This window comes from Periplaneta americana, chromosome 7 (genome assembly GCF_040183065.1).
Source record: "Periplaneta americana isolate PAMFEO1 chromosome 7, P.americana_PAMFEO1_priV1, whole genome shotgun sequence".
NCBI lineage: Eukaryota > Metazoa > Arthropoda > Insecta > Blattodea > Blattidae > Periplaneta > Periplaneta americana.
Window position 1 is genome coordinate 27,795,523 of NC_091123.1, and position 16,722 is coordinate 27,812,244.

Consider the following 16,722-nt stretch of genomic DNA (forward strand, 5'->3'; position numbering starts at 1 on the left):
TAATTAAAATGCGATCATTTTGGTCCAGAGAGCACTCATTTGGTGCAATGACAATTCCTTTAACGTATTTCTTAATTGTTATTGCATGCAAATGATTAAAATATGATTATTTGGTTCAGAGAACATCCGCTTTTGGTGCAATTTGGTCCCATCAAAATTTTGCATAGGATAAAACTTATCGGAAATCATCTTTAAAAAAACTTTTGCTATGTAACATTTTTCATGAAAATTAATAATAAGGGAGATATTTCGATTTATTTAATTCAAGCCCCCTTATAATCCCCCTTTTAAATAAAGTATTTTGAATGCCATATAGCCTAAAATCTAAGTTACAACGAACTTAATTTATATTTCAACTAGCCGTACCCGTGCGCTCCGCTGCACCCGTTAGAAATAAATATAAAGTAATTACATAATTAAAACAGGACATTTGATCCAGGGAATATTCGTGTTTGATAGAAGGATAAATCTTTTAATATGTTACTTAATTTAAATTATATTTAAATAATTAAAATGGAATCATTTTGGTCCAGAGAGCACTCATTTGGTGCAATGACAATTCCTTTAACATGTTTCTTAATTTTTATTACATGCATCCATAGTTCAATGAACATTGACATCATTTACATTTAATGTGTATACTTTATTTTACTTGTTATATGTTTCCATTGAATTATGGTAATAACTTAATTTTAACCCTTGTTTTCTACGTATTCAGTAAATGGCGCTTGATCCACTATGGTTTTGAACCCTTCAAATAACTTAAATACGTAACTTAAATTATATTATATTATATTATATTATATTATATTATATTATATTATATTATATTATATTATATTATATTATATTATATTATATTATATTATATTATATTATATTATATTATATTATATTATATAAAAACTGTGTTGATAACGGATGTACCCCGATAAGTTAGTTTTCAATTTGTTATGGGGGCTCTTGAATCTCAGGAGGAACAAATTTTATTTTACAACAGGGCAACATAATCTGCTTGGCTCATTACCCAAATTTTTTGCATTGCATTTAATGCATATGTATTTTAACTCGATTCAATTGAGCATAGTTAAAATTTGGATTATAAAATAATGAAATGCTAAGCTAACATATTATTACTGCATACTAAATCAATACACTCTCGTTGTTCGTTAATTCTCTGAGATAAACATTATTTTAAGAAATACAGGAAACGAATACACAGAATAGCCTATCAAGTTTTCTGTGCATAAGAAGCTATTTTAATCTTACCTGTCCTCAATTCACTCACAAGTTACTGTAATAACATTATAGCATTATGTCCATACAGAGAAACTACACTTTCCAATGGTGAAATAATAATTAATTATACAAATCGGTTAATTTATCTTCCGATATTGCTTCATACAAACACAGAAATATTCTCTGTAGGCTATGATTCATAGCTTTCGATTGTTGTTGACCAAGGCCCCTTATAGACGAAGTCATTTGTTTATTTCATTACACGGCCTTAGATGGCAGTTATTTTCATTTTAAAACTCATTTAGCTCATTAAATATCAGTCCTATCAAAATTCTTCAAAGAATAAAACTTATCGGAAATGATTTTTAAAGAAATATTTGTTATGTAACATTTTTCATAAAAACCAATAATAAGCGAGATATTTCGATTTATTTAATTCAGGCCCCCTTATAACCCATCTTTTAAATAAAGTATTTTGAATGCCATATAGCCTATAATCTAAGTTACAACGAACTTAATTTATATTCCAATTTTCATCGAAATCCGTTCAGCCATTATCGCGTGAAAAGGTAACAAACATACAGACAGACAGACAGACAGACATACAAACAAAAATTTCAAAAAAGCGATTTTCGGTTTCAGGATGATTAATTATACATGTTAACACCAATTATTTTTGGAAAATCGAAAATTACCAGAAACATTTTGGCTACGGATTTATTATTAGTATAGATTAGTATAGATATAGATTTTGAAGTCAGCATACTGGCTGAACCGAAAGTATACTCGTATAATGGCTGTGGAGTGCAGGACGGCGAATGCCACCATCGTCAACTGCTCAACATTAGTTACTAACCAATCAGCATTCTGTCAACTGTCTTTCTTTTCTTTCCTAGAAAATTTGCTCTGAATTAGCTCTTGTCGACGTGATAGCTGACAAGCTGAAGGGAGAAGCCATGGATCTGGAACACGCCCAGGCTTTTACGGGTTGCAAAATAAAGTGCAGCACAGGTAAATGAAGCACGTCAGCAGTAATGTGTTTGATCTTCATTGTCGATAAATGAGTGAGCGTTGAAATTTACATACTGCACCTAATAACACTAGAAATAATTTATATTTTTTGGTTTGTTGCCATTGCTTACAAGGAAGTGTCCTCACTTACGCACGTGAATGCCTTAAATACTTCATATACTTCTCTTTCTCACGTTAACTGACCACGCAACTGTTTTTCAAAGAACAGTAGAACCTATATTATCCGTGGTAATGAAGGGGATGGACTGAACGGTTGATCGAAAAAATCGAATAATCCGTACCATGAAAGATTTTGTAATTTCCTCCATTGTCTTGTATTTAACTCGCTATGTAGTGGATCAGAAGCTCACTAGTTTAAATCTGGTTATAAACGACGGGTTTTTAAAGGACAAGGAAGCCCTTTGTAATGACTGTCTCAGGAAAGACAGGAATAAAGGAGATCTCATGTTGTAGATTTACATACTTTTTTACTCTTTATCCTTGATTTTTTTTATTAAATCGCGCTGTTGTAACTCCAATCTCGTATTCTGATTAGAGTTGAGCCACAGTTTTTCTCTCTCAAACCATTCAATTATCTCCATTTTTTTTTTCGATACTTAGCACAACACATTTTCTGTTAACACCCGTGAAAGACATTTTATAGGCTATACAAGTTATATTATAGAACGGCAATTCGAACAGTAAACAATGCTGTGTAACGATAAAATAAAACACTAGGGGAGAGTCGGATAGTATCGGACATCGGGTAATATCGGACAGTGAGTTTCTTTCATCTACCACACGATGATAGTACCTGATTGACATGGTTACGTTTCTGTGATGTCACATAGAAAACGTAAGCATGTCATTCAGGTACTACCATATGGTGGTAGATGAAAGAAACGCACTGTCCGATACTACCCGATGTCCGATACTACCCGACTCTCCCCTATGGCAAAACATAATATGTAGAACCTAATAACAAAGTCTAGTCACGAAGCTTGAGTTGTGAGGGTACAAGGAACAATAGACTGTGTCGGTACTATTTCGTATTGTCTGTAATGAGGCGATAGTAGCGATAGTAGCGATCCTAGTGGTTAGAAACTATCTATGGATGCATATTCCCTACGTATTGAGCTTCGTGACTGTATATACTAGACTGTGGTACTAATATGATATACAAAACAGTACTTCATGTAAGTTATTTATTTCTGAAGAAAAAAAAAAGCGCGAGATATAGACAGTCGGATAATCCGCCAATCGGTTAATAGGGTGACGGATAATCGGGGTTCTACTGTATGTGTGACATTTCGATTTGTGTCAGTTTTTTTATTCATGTTCTCATTCACTAATAAATAAATCTCGAAATTTTACAAGTTAATAAATAAAATAAAATAAAATAAAATATTTGTAAGTGTTGTTATGAATTTTATAGGCCTTCGAAGTACCTTTTAAAAATGTTCGAACCTAATAAATCCGGTAATTACTAAAGACAATGAGCTAATCTTATTCGTATTTTCAGACGAAGGGTAGCAGAAAAATTAAAATGTTATAATTGTGACTTTTTATAAAGTATTAGAAATTCCGCTCTTAGCTTATGGATGCGAAAACTGGGCTATGAATAGGACAGACAGAGGAATAATAAAATCATCTGAAGTGCGCTTTTGAAGACAGATGTCAGGACTCTCCGCAAGAGTGAACCGTAACAAACGTCATTAATTTCAGGGGGTTATTCTTTGAGATATTTAAGAAAAAATATTTAATACAGTTCGCTCGCTTTCACCTGGTGCTTTCATCTCATTTGCAATTTCTCACATATTTTAATAAACGACATTATTGTCGTGATATTGTTTCAAAGATTGTGCAGAACGTATATTTCCTGTACTAAAACAACTAATTTATCCGCATCGAGGTCTGTTCTGAACAATATGCGCTACACAACAATATAGTACACCTTCATCTCAAACAGCAGAAATAATTAAAATGCTCTCTCGATTAATATCACTCAATAAAAGAACTGTATTCCAATGGATACCATCCCATTGTGGAATCCTGGGAAACGAGAATGCGGATCCACTAGCAAAGAAGGGCAGCACTGCTACTTACAGACCTGTTACTAAATCTACGTATTACTCTGTGAAAAGATGTATTAAATCTACATACTTAAACTTCAACAAACAAAATTTGATAACACAATCTCAAGGGAAAAAAATGGAACTATCTGCATCATAATCCACAGTTAATTCCCGATTTACCACGCAAATCGTCTGTAGCTGCATTTAGATTGGCAACAGGCCATGATTGTTTGGCCAAATACTTGCATAGAATTGGAATATATCAGTCCCCTAACTGTCCATTGTGCAACTCAAACCAAGAAATGGATTCGGAACACCTCAAAATCTGTGCTTCGGTGGCTGGCCATGATAATCTTCGAAAAATATTGGAGTGCAAGAGATCAAATGACTTTATTGTCAAACGCCTGGAATTAGAAAACAACAACAACAACAACAACAACAACAACAACAACAACAACAATATAGTATTTGTAGATAATGAAAGCGTGCAATCAGCCACTACCAACGCATGTGCAGTACACTGCAGCTACGAGTATGAGTCTCCTCGCTACACACTTTAAGCAGTCATTCGACGTTGTCTCTCCGTGTCCACTCGTGTTTGCTCACGACCGTCGCGCCACGTCTGACTCTGTGTGCACCCGGTCTAATGGTACACAAAATGGAGACTTAAGTTAAATAGAAACAAATCAAAAGAAGCAATTTCCACAAAACGATTCCCTGGTATAACGACACCATTTAACATTCAGCACCAAAATGTAAAATTCATGACGTCAGCCAAATAACTTTGAGTTATTCAAGATAGTACAGTGGATTAACATACAGACATCATTTGCCTCAGCGATGCATGCCCTTATATCCAATTTTCAAGAGCCGCATTCCTTTACAAGCAAACCTCTTGCTACATAAATCACTGATCCGGTGATTCATGGTCTCTGCTTGTGAGGTATGGGCGCGGACTCACAGACGGCATCCAAGAAGACTAGATGCCACGTAACTGCTTTTGTGGAACCGAGCAATCCTTTTTTATTACACATAGATACTGTCTATCTCCACTTATGAAGAATTTTGTAAGTTTACATCTGTGAAGGAACTCATGTTTCCGAATGCTCTCGTCTGAAACGTCGCTTCAGTTTCTTGTAGATTCTTTCTCGCCATAATGAAGGGTTTCAAGTGACTAACCCACAGTTACCACAAAAATTAAGTTTCCTAACTTAATCTACCTTGTGGTAAACATAAATAACTATTTTCTTAAAATAAGGGGAGACATACCCTAAATAGCCTACTCCTTTAAGTACTGAAAAATTGGTGAAATTCAATATTTTTTTCCTCAGCAATAAATAAATATGTAACTTTGAAGTTTTATATGCTCAACTCACGCTATATCTACAATTGTATACTATTTTCAGATTTAGTAGAATTGTGGTCCACAAACGATTAGGGAAAACACGGAAATTTTACTTGAAGCAAGTAAAGAGATAGGTTTGGAAGTAAATCCCGAAAAGACAAAGTATATGATTATGTCTCGTGACCAGAATATTATACGAAATGGAAATATAAAAATTGGAAATTTATCTTTTAAAGAAGTGCAAAAATTCAAATACCTGGGAGCAACAGTAACAAATATAAATTATATTCGGGAGGAAATTAAACATAGAATAAATATGGGAAATGTCTGTTATTATTCGGTTGAGAAGCTTTTATCATCCAGTCTGCTGTCAAAAAATCTGAAAGTTAGAATTTATAAAACAGTTATATTGCCGGTTGTTCTTTATGGTTGTGAAACTTGGACTGTCACTTTGAGAGAGGAACATAGGTTAAGGGTGTTTGAGAATAAGGTGCTTAGGAAAATATTTGGGGCTAAGAGGGATGAAATTACAGGAGAATGGAGAAAGTTAATAACGTAGAACTGCACGCATTCTTCACCTGACATAATTAGGAACATTAAATCCAGACGTTTGAGATGGGCAGGGCATGTAGCACGTATGGGCGAATCCAGAAATGCATATAGAGTGTTAGTTGGGAGGCCGGAGGGAAAAAGACCTTTAGGGAGGCCGAGACGTAGATGGGAGGATAATTTTAAAATGGATTTGAAGGAGGTGGGATATGATAATAGAGACTGGTTTAATCTTGCTCAGGAAGGGACCAATGGCGGGCTTATGTGAGGGCGGCAATGAACCTCCGGGTTACTTAAAAGCCAGTAAGTAAATAAGTAAGTAAGTAAGTAGAATTGTGGATTAATATGAGAGAACAAAAATTCGCTCCGGCGCCGGGGATCGAACCCGGGTGCTTGGTTCTATGCACCAAGCGTAGATCGAATCCCTCTCCTCCAGTGTTTTTCCCTTTGTGGCCTGCCTCCAAGTTCGACATATATATTGACATTTTTATATTAAGTCAACTGCCATTATACAAGGAGTGCACTCAGTTGAGTGACTTGATGGCCGGGATTCCACAGTAATATGCACTGTTGCTCGAAGAATCTCAATTCCCGGCGCCGGAGCGAATTTTTCTCCTTTAATATTAATTGTTACCGTAACAGACGTATTCTTTAGGACCAAAAATTTAATCTTTACGTAGATTCTCATATGTTTTTTTTTATTGCTGTTTTCTCGACTTTGAAAAATTTTAAGTAGTTTATTGAATAAAAAAAAGCTCGTTGCACAACAGTATGTTATTGTCAGCTTTGGTCTGAAATTTCTCACAAAGGTCAATTAAATGTTGATAAATAAAATTTAATAATCATTTGTATGAAATATTAACATGAAGTTCCTTCGGGGCATATTCATATTGCACTTAGATTAAATATTCTTAATGGTAAATTTATGAAGTATAAACATTTATTGTGACTCTCTATTTAGACTGAACTCAAAAACCTAATTAACTTTCATTCCCATTATTATTTTCAAGCTTTTGAGTAAATATAAATTTAAAACTTTGAAAATAGTTGGCGCAAGAAGCGTTTTTAGTGACGTAAATATAAAATATATATGTAAAAAATATTATTCCAAACTATTAGTCTTAATGGCACCACATTTTGTGCAGATGATAGTATTGTAGCCCAATTTATGTTGTTTAAATTTCACAAATTTTGGAAAAGAGAGTTAAGCGAAACGACAAAATAATGAATGGGATGAACAATTAGACCAGTAGAGTGCAGTGCGTAATGGAAAAGAATTTTTTTACTCGGTTATTTAACGACACTCTATGAACTACTAGGTTATTTAGCGTCGATAGAAGTGGTAATAGCGAAATGGTATTTGGCGAGATGAGGCCGAGGAATCGCCATAGATTACCTGACATTCGCCTTACGGTTGTTGAAAATCTCGGAAAAAACTAGACCAAATAACCAGCCCAAACGGGGATCGAACCCGGGCCCGAGCGCAACTCGAGATGGGCAGGCAAGCGCTGAGCCACGCCGATGGCCGAAAAGAAAATAATTGAAGATTCAATTAGTAGCAATAATAATAATAATAATAATAATAATAATAATAATAATAATAATAATAATAACAATAATAATAATAATAATTTGTTTTGTATCGCAGACTATGAAGTTACAAAGAATTCCAGAATCTGTATTATCACAGCCGGAACAGCTCAGAAGCCGGGAGAATCTAGGCTGGATATGGTAGTCAGAAATTCAAATATCCTCAAAAGTATCGTACCAAAGCTGATGGAATTCAATAAAGACACGATTCTTCTCATTGTGAGTAATCCAGGTAAGTTCAGTTAAATTTTATAACTTATTATACACCGCGTTTTTGGCGTGTGAAATAAGTAATGGGAATGTTAAGTGCGAGTGTTTCACATTTGCCGTAGTCAGTCTGACAACTGTGTTTGGCAAATGGCTGATGTGACGTGTATAGGAAGTATACCATCCTCAGTAGCACTGGCAACATGCTCACAAACTGGGCACTATATATCTAGGACACACGCCAAAAACGCCGGCGCCAGCTATACCACAGTAAACGGCAATATTAAATGTTACTCTCACCGCTATAGAACACCGAATTCTATGATGAAGAGTTATTCCTTTAAAAAATAAGCAAAACGCTGCATTTTGTACCATTATCCTACGCTTACAAGACCGTTCTCTGTAAGATCACGTGCGTAGCGTTATGTGCGAAACATTGGTGGGTACTGACACCCCTACTGTTATTATTGTCGATTGTCTGTGACGATTGAAAACTTATCCTCCCTTTTTCCTCTGGATCGATTTGGCCTGTAATGGGGTTAGCATTACCCTTATGGCCAAACTCGTCTATGCTCTGCGAAAAACTATAGTTTCAACATTCCATCAGTAGGTACATAATGTCAATGAGTCTTTCCTATCATTCATAATGTTCTGACCAAGAGCAGGTCTTTCACTACAAGCCCAGCTTCCTCCAATCTTTCCCACTAGTCTCTGCATATGATCCATATATCTTAATGTCGTCTATCTTCTTCTGCCCCGAACTCTTCTCCCGTTCACCATTTCTTCTAGTGCATCCTTCAGTAGGCAGTTCCTTTTCGGCCAGTGATCCAGACAATATTCCTTTTTAACTTCCTGATCAGCTGCTAATGGCTTCATTGCCAGATGCAAGGCACTAGACAACAACTTCCTGATCAGTATATATATATATATATATATATATATATATATATATATATATATATATATATATATATATGACGAACAGTCAATAATGTCATTAATTCTAGTGTATGATTCCTTTGGTAAAGAGCAATAAAAAAGTCAATGCTGGATTAAAACACAGCAGAAATTTTGGACCCAAAATATATAATGCATTAATTAGAGCTTACCCTGAGCTAAGTACACTTAACACACATAGATTTAAGAAATAAATCAGATTAATTATTTAATTGTTTAAGCTAATTGAGTTAAAAATTGATACTCTAATATTTATGTACTTTTGTATTTTCTATTTGTATATAGACCCTATTATTACATGCTGTATGTATTTTACCATTTATTAATGTTATTGTGCTCAATGAACTCTCTTAATTTTGTGATATGTTTTGTATAACTGATCTGAACTGCGCCCGAGCACGAGCTTCTGCTCTTTCGGGCTGCAATGCCTAATGTAGCTCAAGTGTAAAGTATTAAATAAATTAAATAAATTTGCTTTGTTTTGAATAATTTTCCAGAAAAATGTACATTACAAAATACATGAATTAGGAGATTGTGCAACGCTGTGCAAACAGTAGCGAGTGCACTTAAGTCTCTGTTGCTCTGAACAACCCCTTCACCTGACTTGTTATGAATAGGAAATTGGAGGTCATTGCCACGTACATTGTTTTTAAACTCGTGGTATAAAATACAGGTGTTATAGCGTTCAATTTTTGTGTTGTACTGTGTTAGAGAATGGAGTATGAACACTGCTGACTACATATTAAACAAAATCTTGAAAAATTGAAAATAAACTGTACAACCTGATTTTAATGAAATATTCAGAGAAGACAGTCAATAAGATACGCTTATTTCAAAATAAATTGAAAACTTTAAGAATATTTTTACACTTCCATTTCAATCGAATATTCTAAAGAGCTGAAACAATAGGCCTAATATTATAAAAAAAAATTTAAAACATTTAAAACTCTATAGGCAAAAATAAAAATACGATAAGCTATATTACGTTAAAAGAACAAAAGTAAAAATAGTACGTTACTATTTAACCCTTTTGATTTATTTTTAACTAAATTGTTGGTGAACACAGGCAATACAAAAGCTTTTGTGCGAGATCGTGCATATTTGCTTGTTTTCCGCACAGAACCAATACGCGGTAAGTGTGAAATACCACATTCAGTATTCCCAACGTAACACACATAACAATTTCCCTCTTCTTACTGCTTAAGCGCGACATTCATTTTACCTACTGCTTTAGGCTTTTAACATATTATATTTAGAGACGTTTAACATAGTAATAATTATAAATTGGAAACTTACCGCTGCAATTTCACCTAAATTGCAATGTTAATTATTGTTTTTAAATATTTGCAAAAATTAAGTAAAGTCTATTACTCCACGAAACTTATTGCATTCCTGATACAAGTAACATTAAGGAAGCCGTGAAAAAATCAACAAGATTCCAGATGCGGATGTTATTACTGCAATATGTTATATAAATAATATTGTTAAAATGAAAAATAAATCATTACATAACCTTACCGTTTGTTTTAAGTTCGCATTTATAGACTGGGGGAAAAAAAAGGCAGACGTATATCACGGCCTGCTGGAGTATAGTAAATACAGAAAACATTTTATAGCAACAATGTTGAAGAAAAATATTTGGTGTTCCGAAGTTGCCGTCATTAAACAGAAACCAACATGGAGATTTCATTGCAACTAATTAGAAATTCGTCTTTCAGGTATGTAATAAACGATCTTCGCACAAAATAATGTACGATACACTAGCGATATGTTTGTTTTCATGTTCTCGGAAATTAAAAAAGCTCAACTACGTTTCGCTTTTTCAATCTTTTCCTCGACCATGAAAACGTCAACATACCGCTCTTGTAACGTATATTACTATTTCTTACGTTACACAAATCAACTTAATTAATAAAGAAAACTCCCTTTGTCGTACTGCAAACATTTTCTTCAGGCAATTAGAAAAAATATTTTCCTTCCACTTTCATTTTAAAGTTTTACCTACTTATTAAAGAAATGGTATTTCCCGAGTCGCCTTCAAAATCAATCGCATGTGTTATGTTTACATTTCTCGTTTTCTGAACACGCCACCCGTTCAGGGTACTTGGCCTACGCAATGTATATCTGCCTCTCTGCAGGCAATGATAACATTAGGCCTACTGCAGGACGAAATGTAACATTTTTTCGGACCAGATTTCTGTACATTTAAAGGACAGAATTATTTTTCTTTATTTTGGTAATACAGTATTTGGAACATAAAATATAGTACACGCAGATAATATTTTATCTCACCCCTAAAAAAAAATAGAACTCATGCTCAGTGGCGGGATTTTAAAATTTATTATCATAATAGGCGACGCTGATCTCTTAAATTTACTGATAATTTTGGGAATTAATTCAATATGTTCCACAAAATACGCTATGAAATGATACTTACAAAATATATTTATTTTCTCTACAAGCAATCAAAAACGAGCAAAATTATATTGAAGTTTTATGGTCGAAATATCTCAAAGAATAAACACTTGAAATTAATTACATTGCTTACTTTGCACCTTGTGTGTTTATGTGTGTATACAGTATATATATGCAGTATATAGCAGTATATATACAAACTCGTATATGTACATTTCGGAACGCAATAAAACTGTCTAAACACGGATTCTATGACTGTGGTAATTTTTCTTTAATTTTTTTCCGGAAGATAGGTCTATTCAAAAAGCAATTGCGCGCTTGCAAAAACAAACTCAGTACCGTATTTCTCGTATCACACGCACATTTTCGACGAAATCTTTAGTACATTGGAATGAATAAAATTAATTTTGTCGAATTATGTCGACCAGAAATCAAGTTTCCTTACAAATCCGTCGATTTTTTTCTGTGGCTGCTATTACAGTTTGTTAACATCTTGGCCTTACAGACTACCATTAAAAGTGTTCAGATATTCGAATAAAATTATATCAGCAAGGAAGGTCAGTGCAAGAAGTCAAAGAGAATTGGAAAGTGAATTCGAATATACCGATTTCTCATCATGCATCTTATCAGTTTCTGTTCTTAGTTCGTTGTTTAGTTTCATGTAGCGTCTTTTACCTTCTTCCGTGTTGGTGTTTTTCCATTTTCTTCCTTCCTCCACCTTCTCCAATATTTTCTCTGTGACCGAAGATGTCTTGGTTTCAACTCCCTCCTATTGTTTCTTTTGCTGTTTTCTGTATACAGCATTTTAGGTGAGTAGGCCCTACTCATGACTATTCTCAATTGTGGATTGTAATGTAGCTGCTTTTTGTTAAAAATATGCTTGAAATTTTCTTCTTTCGTCTTTGTTCTTCGGTTTTTCCATGTCAAATTTCTTCGTCACTTTCCTTTTATTTTCTTCAGACGAATATCTACTTCGCCTATCATCAGAACATGATTTGAGTTAATATCCGCTCCTGATTTTTAAGCAAATTCGGAATCTTTCCTGTACCAGTATATAGTCTATCTGATATCTGCTTTCGTCTCTTGGACATGTCCATGTCCATTCTTCGTTTATGTTGATGGAATAATATATTTTCATGTAGCGTGTAATGTTATCTTATGTTCATGCACGAGTTAGTTTTCCAACATCTCAACAGATGGCAGGAGTATATAGATTCTACTTTCCTGGTAGCCTAACTATACAAATTGTTCCATGTATAAAATGTTTTACGTACATAAAAACTTCAAAACACTAAAACGTCACGTTTTACTCCTGAACCTCTCATTTATTATTTTCTAAGTAACGCATTTATTAGTATTTCAACATATCCGTACTCCTGCTTTGATACTGCATATAATTAATGACAACAACATGGTAGAACTTATCAAACAAGTGTCTGGCTTTAATTTAACATTCTGCCGTCATATTCTAATAGTGTAATATAGTATTGTAGTAAGTGCAGCTTTAGTTGTTATGGTGGGCCCTAATAAACAATCTATCAGTGATTTCCTTCGTTTCACATCTAGCAAATAAATCAAAATGTACCGGTACCGATGATGGTAATGAAACTGACTGTGATGATGCAAAAATTGATCACGAATCAATCTTTCGAGAAGAGGGTGTGACTACTGTGCAAAAGGTTTTAAAACTGATATAAACGTAAGTGCAAGTGTCAGTTCAAATGTATTTCAGTAAACGGTGATATGCGACAGCCGTTCTTAAAACTGTATCTTAGGACTCGTTATGGTAGGGATTTCAGAAGTTTTCAATCTGAATCGCATTATTTATTTCTTTGGCTGGAATACAGTATTGAGCGTGATGCAGCGTTCTGTTTTCCTTGTAGATTCGTTTCGAAAGTGGGAGTACATAAGACGTATATATTTTCTTGAGAGTCGTAGGCTATAGAGAAATAAAAAGAAATGGTACTAATTAAGATAATTTTGCAAAATAAAGAAAAAAAACCCTGATTAATATACTGTAAATTAATATTATAAAGAACCATTAACATAAGAAACAATGTTGAATATAAAATGTTTCAGTAATTATAAAGTAAAAAAAAAAGAACTATTGGTGCTATAAATGTCTCTGTTTTGAGAACGTGGCTTCTCAAACTTCAACTCTATTATTCAATGCACACTGATATTATTTTCAATATCAAGTTGTTTTATCGCTTTTGTTTTGATGGCAATTATAGACTAGAAACTTATTTTGCATAAATACAGTTTGCAAATGTTACTTACTTACTTACAAATGGCTTTTAAGGAACCCGAAGGTTCATTGCCGCCCTCACATAAGCCCGCCAGCGGTCCCTATCCTGTGCAAGATTAATCCAGTCTCTATCATCATACCTCACCTCCCTCAAATCCATTTTAATATTATCCTCCCATCTACGTCTCGGCCTCCCTAAAGGTCTTTTTCCCTCCGGTCTCCCAACTAACACTCTATATGCATTTCTGGATTCGTCCATACGTGCTACATGCCCTGCCCATCTCAAACGTCTGGATTTAATGTTCCTAATTATGTCAGGTGAAGAATACAATGCGTGCAGTTCTGCGTTTTGCAAATGTTATCAAAATATAATAGCTTGTTTTGCAAATGCGAAGAATTTTTGCATTCTTTTGACACAAAATTCGTCCATGCTCTGCGAGTAAAGTATAGTTTCAACAATCCATCTGAAGGTACAGTACATATGTCAATGAGTCTTTCGTATCATTCATAGTGTTCTGCCCAAGGGCAGGTCTTTCACTGTAAAGCCAGCTTTCTACAATCTTTCCTATTTTCTGCCTTCCTCTTAGTCTCCGCATATGATCCATATATCGTAATGTCGTCTATCTTCTTGTGCCCCGAACTATTCTTCCATTCACCATTTCTTCCAGTGCATCCTTCAGTAGGCAGTTTCTTCTCAGCCAGTGACCCATACAGTATTCCTTTTTGTCTTCCTGATCAGTATAGGGGTATATGTACGAGGCGCATCCAGAAAGTAAGTTTCCCTATTAAAAAAAACACACACTTTCAGGAAAACATTTATTGGCAACAGGTACAGCAATGTTTCAGCTATTTTTCTGCATAGCCACCATCAGAATTGAGACACTTGTATCGTGGGATCAACTTCTGTATCCCTCTGTCGTAGAACTCTGCCGCCTGTGAATGGAACCAGCGTGTGACAGACGTCTTCAGCTCTTCGTTGTTGCCAAAACGCTCACCGGAGGACAGGAATTTCTTGAGGTGCAAGAAAACGTGAAAATCGCTATGAGCAAGATCAGGACTGTAGGGTGGATGATCAAACAACTCCCAGCCAAATTCCGTCAAAACAGCTGCTGTGCGCCGAGCCGTATGTGGACGAGCATTGTCATGGAGGAGCACAACACCTACAGTAAGCATTCCACGCCTCTTGTTTTGAATGGCACGTCGCCATTTCGCAGTGTTTCTCAGTAACTGTCAGCGTTCACTGTTTCACCACTTGGAAGGAAGTCAATGAGCAGAATGCCCTTCCTGTCCCAGAACACCGTGCACATCACTTTCCGTACCGACAGCGTCTGTTTGAATTTCGTCCTGACCGGAGATCCACTATGCCGCCAATGCATTGACTGCTGCTTGGTTTCCGCGTTGAAGTGCGAAATCATAGTCTCATTGCCCGTGACGATCCTGTCGAGGAACTCGTCGCCGTCATCGTGATACCGTTGCAGTAATGTCAGTGCTGCTCCTAAACGTTGCATTTTGTGTTCGGGTGTCAGGTTTTTCGGCACCCACCTGGCACACACTTTTTTGAACAGCAGGTGCTTAGTGACAATCTCATGCAACAAGAATCGCGATATCTGCGGAAAATGGCTGCTCAGCTCCGTAATCGTGGAGCGACGGTTCTCCATGATGCACTGTCGCACCAACTCAACACGATCATCATTGATGAGGGATGGTCGCCCACTGCGCTCTTCATCATGGACACTTTGACGACCTTTGGAAAACTGCCTACACCAGCGACGCACCATCTGCTTACTCATGATGTTCGGTCCATAGACCTGACAGAGCTGCCGATGAATTTCAATTGGCGCAATGCGGCGGCAGGAGAAGGAATAAGAGCTTCCATTTCGGACCACTGCTGCCACGCTACTGGCACCAGGCGCGACCTGTCCTGCTGGCATATGATTGATACGTCTTAGATCTGTTACGCATGCGCAATTGACACGGTTAATTACGTTTACTTTCAAGGGGAAAATCGGGAAACTTACTTTATGGATGCGCCTCGTATGTATGTATGTATGTATGTATGTATGTATGTATGTATGTATGTATGTATGTATGTGTATGTATGTATATAGGATGAACCGTTTACTTTGAAGGAGAAAAGTCGGGAAACTTACTTTCTGGATGCGCCTCGTATGTATGTATGTATATATACAGGATGAACCGTCAGTAATGTCATTAATTCTAGTGGACGATTCCTTTAGTAAAGGACAACAAATAAGTCAAAGTCAAATACCATTTTGTTGTGTTTTGAATAATTTTCTAGAAAAAATGTGCATTTTAAAATACATGAATTACGAGATTGATCAACGCTGTGTAATCAATAGGGAGTGCACTTAAGTCTCTGTTGCTCTGAACAACCCCTTCACCTGGCTTGTGATGAATAGGAGAGTTGAAGGTCATTGCCAGGTACACTGTTTTTAAACTCGTAAGATAAAATATCTTTCAACTTTTGTGTTATACTGTGTTAGAGAACGGAGAATGAGTGTTTCGTATCATTCATAGTGTTATATCCAAGGGCATGTCTTTCACTGCGAACCAGCTTTCTCCAATCTCTCCTAATTTCGAAATGTAAGTTAGGAACTGCTAAAATGGCTGCTAATAAAATGTGAAATAATGTTCAAATCAACCATAACTTGTAAAATTGTACTTCAAAATTCTGCTCTTCTTGACTAATAAATGAAGTTTACGCTCACGATCATAAATAATTAGTAGGTCATAAGCAAAGATAAATGTCAGTGTTTATTCATGCATTTATTTTCATTTGCACGTGCAGTTGACGTTTTAACGTACGTGGCATGGAAAACGAGTGGCTTGCCGACCAACAGAGTGTTTGGGTCCGGCACAACCCTGGACTCGGCTCGCTTCCGCCTTTTCATCTCCCAACGCCTAGATGTCGCGCCTTCCAGTGTGCACGGCTGGATCGTTGGAGAGCACGGAGATAGTAGCGGTCAGTCCTGCTTCACTACCTATAGCTGTTGTTAATTCATTTTATTCCTTGTCTATTTTCATATTTTATCTCATGTTTTCTTATCTTTTACATTGCCAGCCAC

At 35.7% G+C, this 16,722-nt stretch overlaps 1 protein-coding gene across 2 annotated transcripts in view; it reads left to right on the forward strand.

The window, feature by feature from the left end:
• The window catches only part of LOC138702688 (L-lactate dehydrogenase-like), a 45,110-nt gene that overhangs the window by 14,467 nt on the left and 13,921 nt on the right, over positions 1 to 16,722 (forward strand). For both annotated transcript variants that reach the window (XM_069830015.1, XM_069830014.1), the window contains exons 3-5: positions 2,136 to 2,250; positions 7,868 to 8,041; positions 16,446 to 16,619. In XM_069830015.1, coding sequence (XP_069686116.1) covers positions 2,136 to 2,250; positions 7,868 to 8,041; positions 16,446 to 16,619 — 463 coding nt within the window. The remainder of the gene's footprint in view (positions 1 to 2,135; positions 2,251 to 7,867; positions 8,042 to 16,445; positions 16,620 to 16,722) is intronic.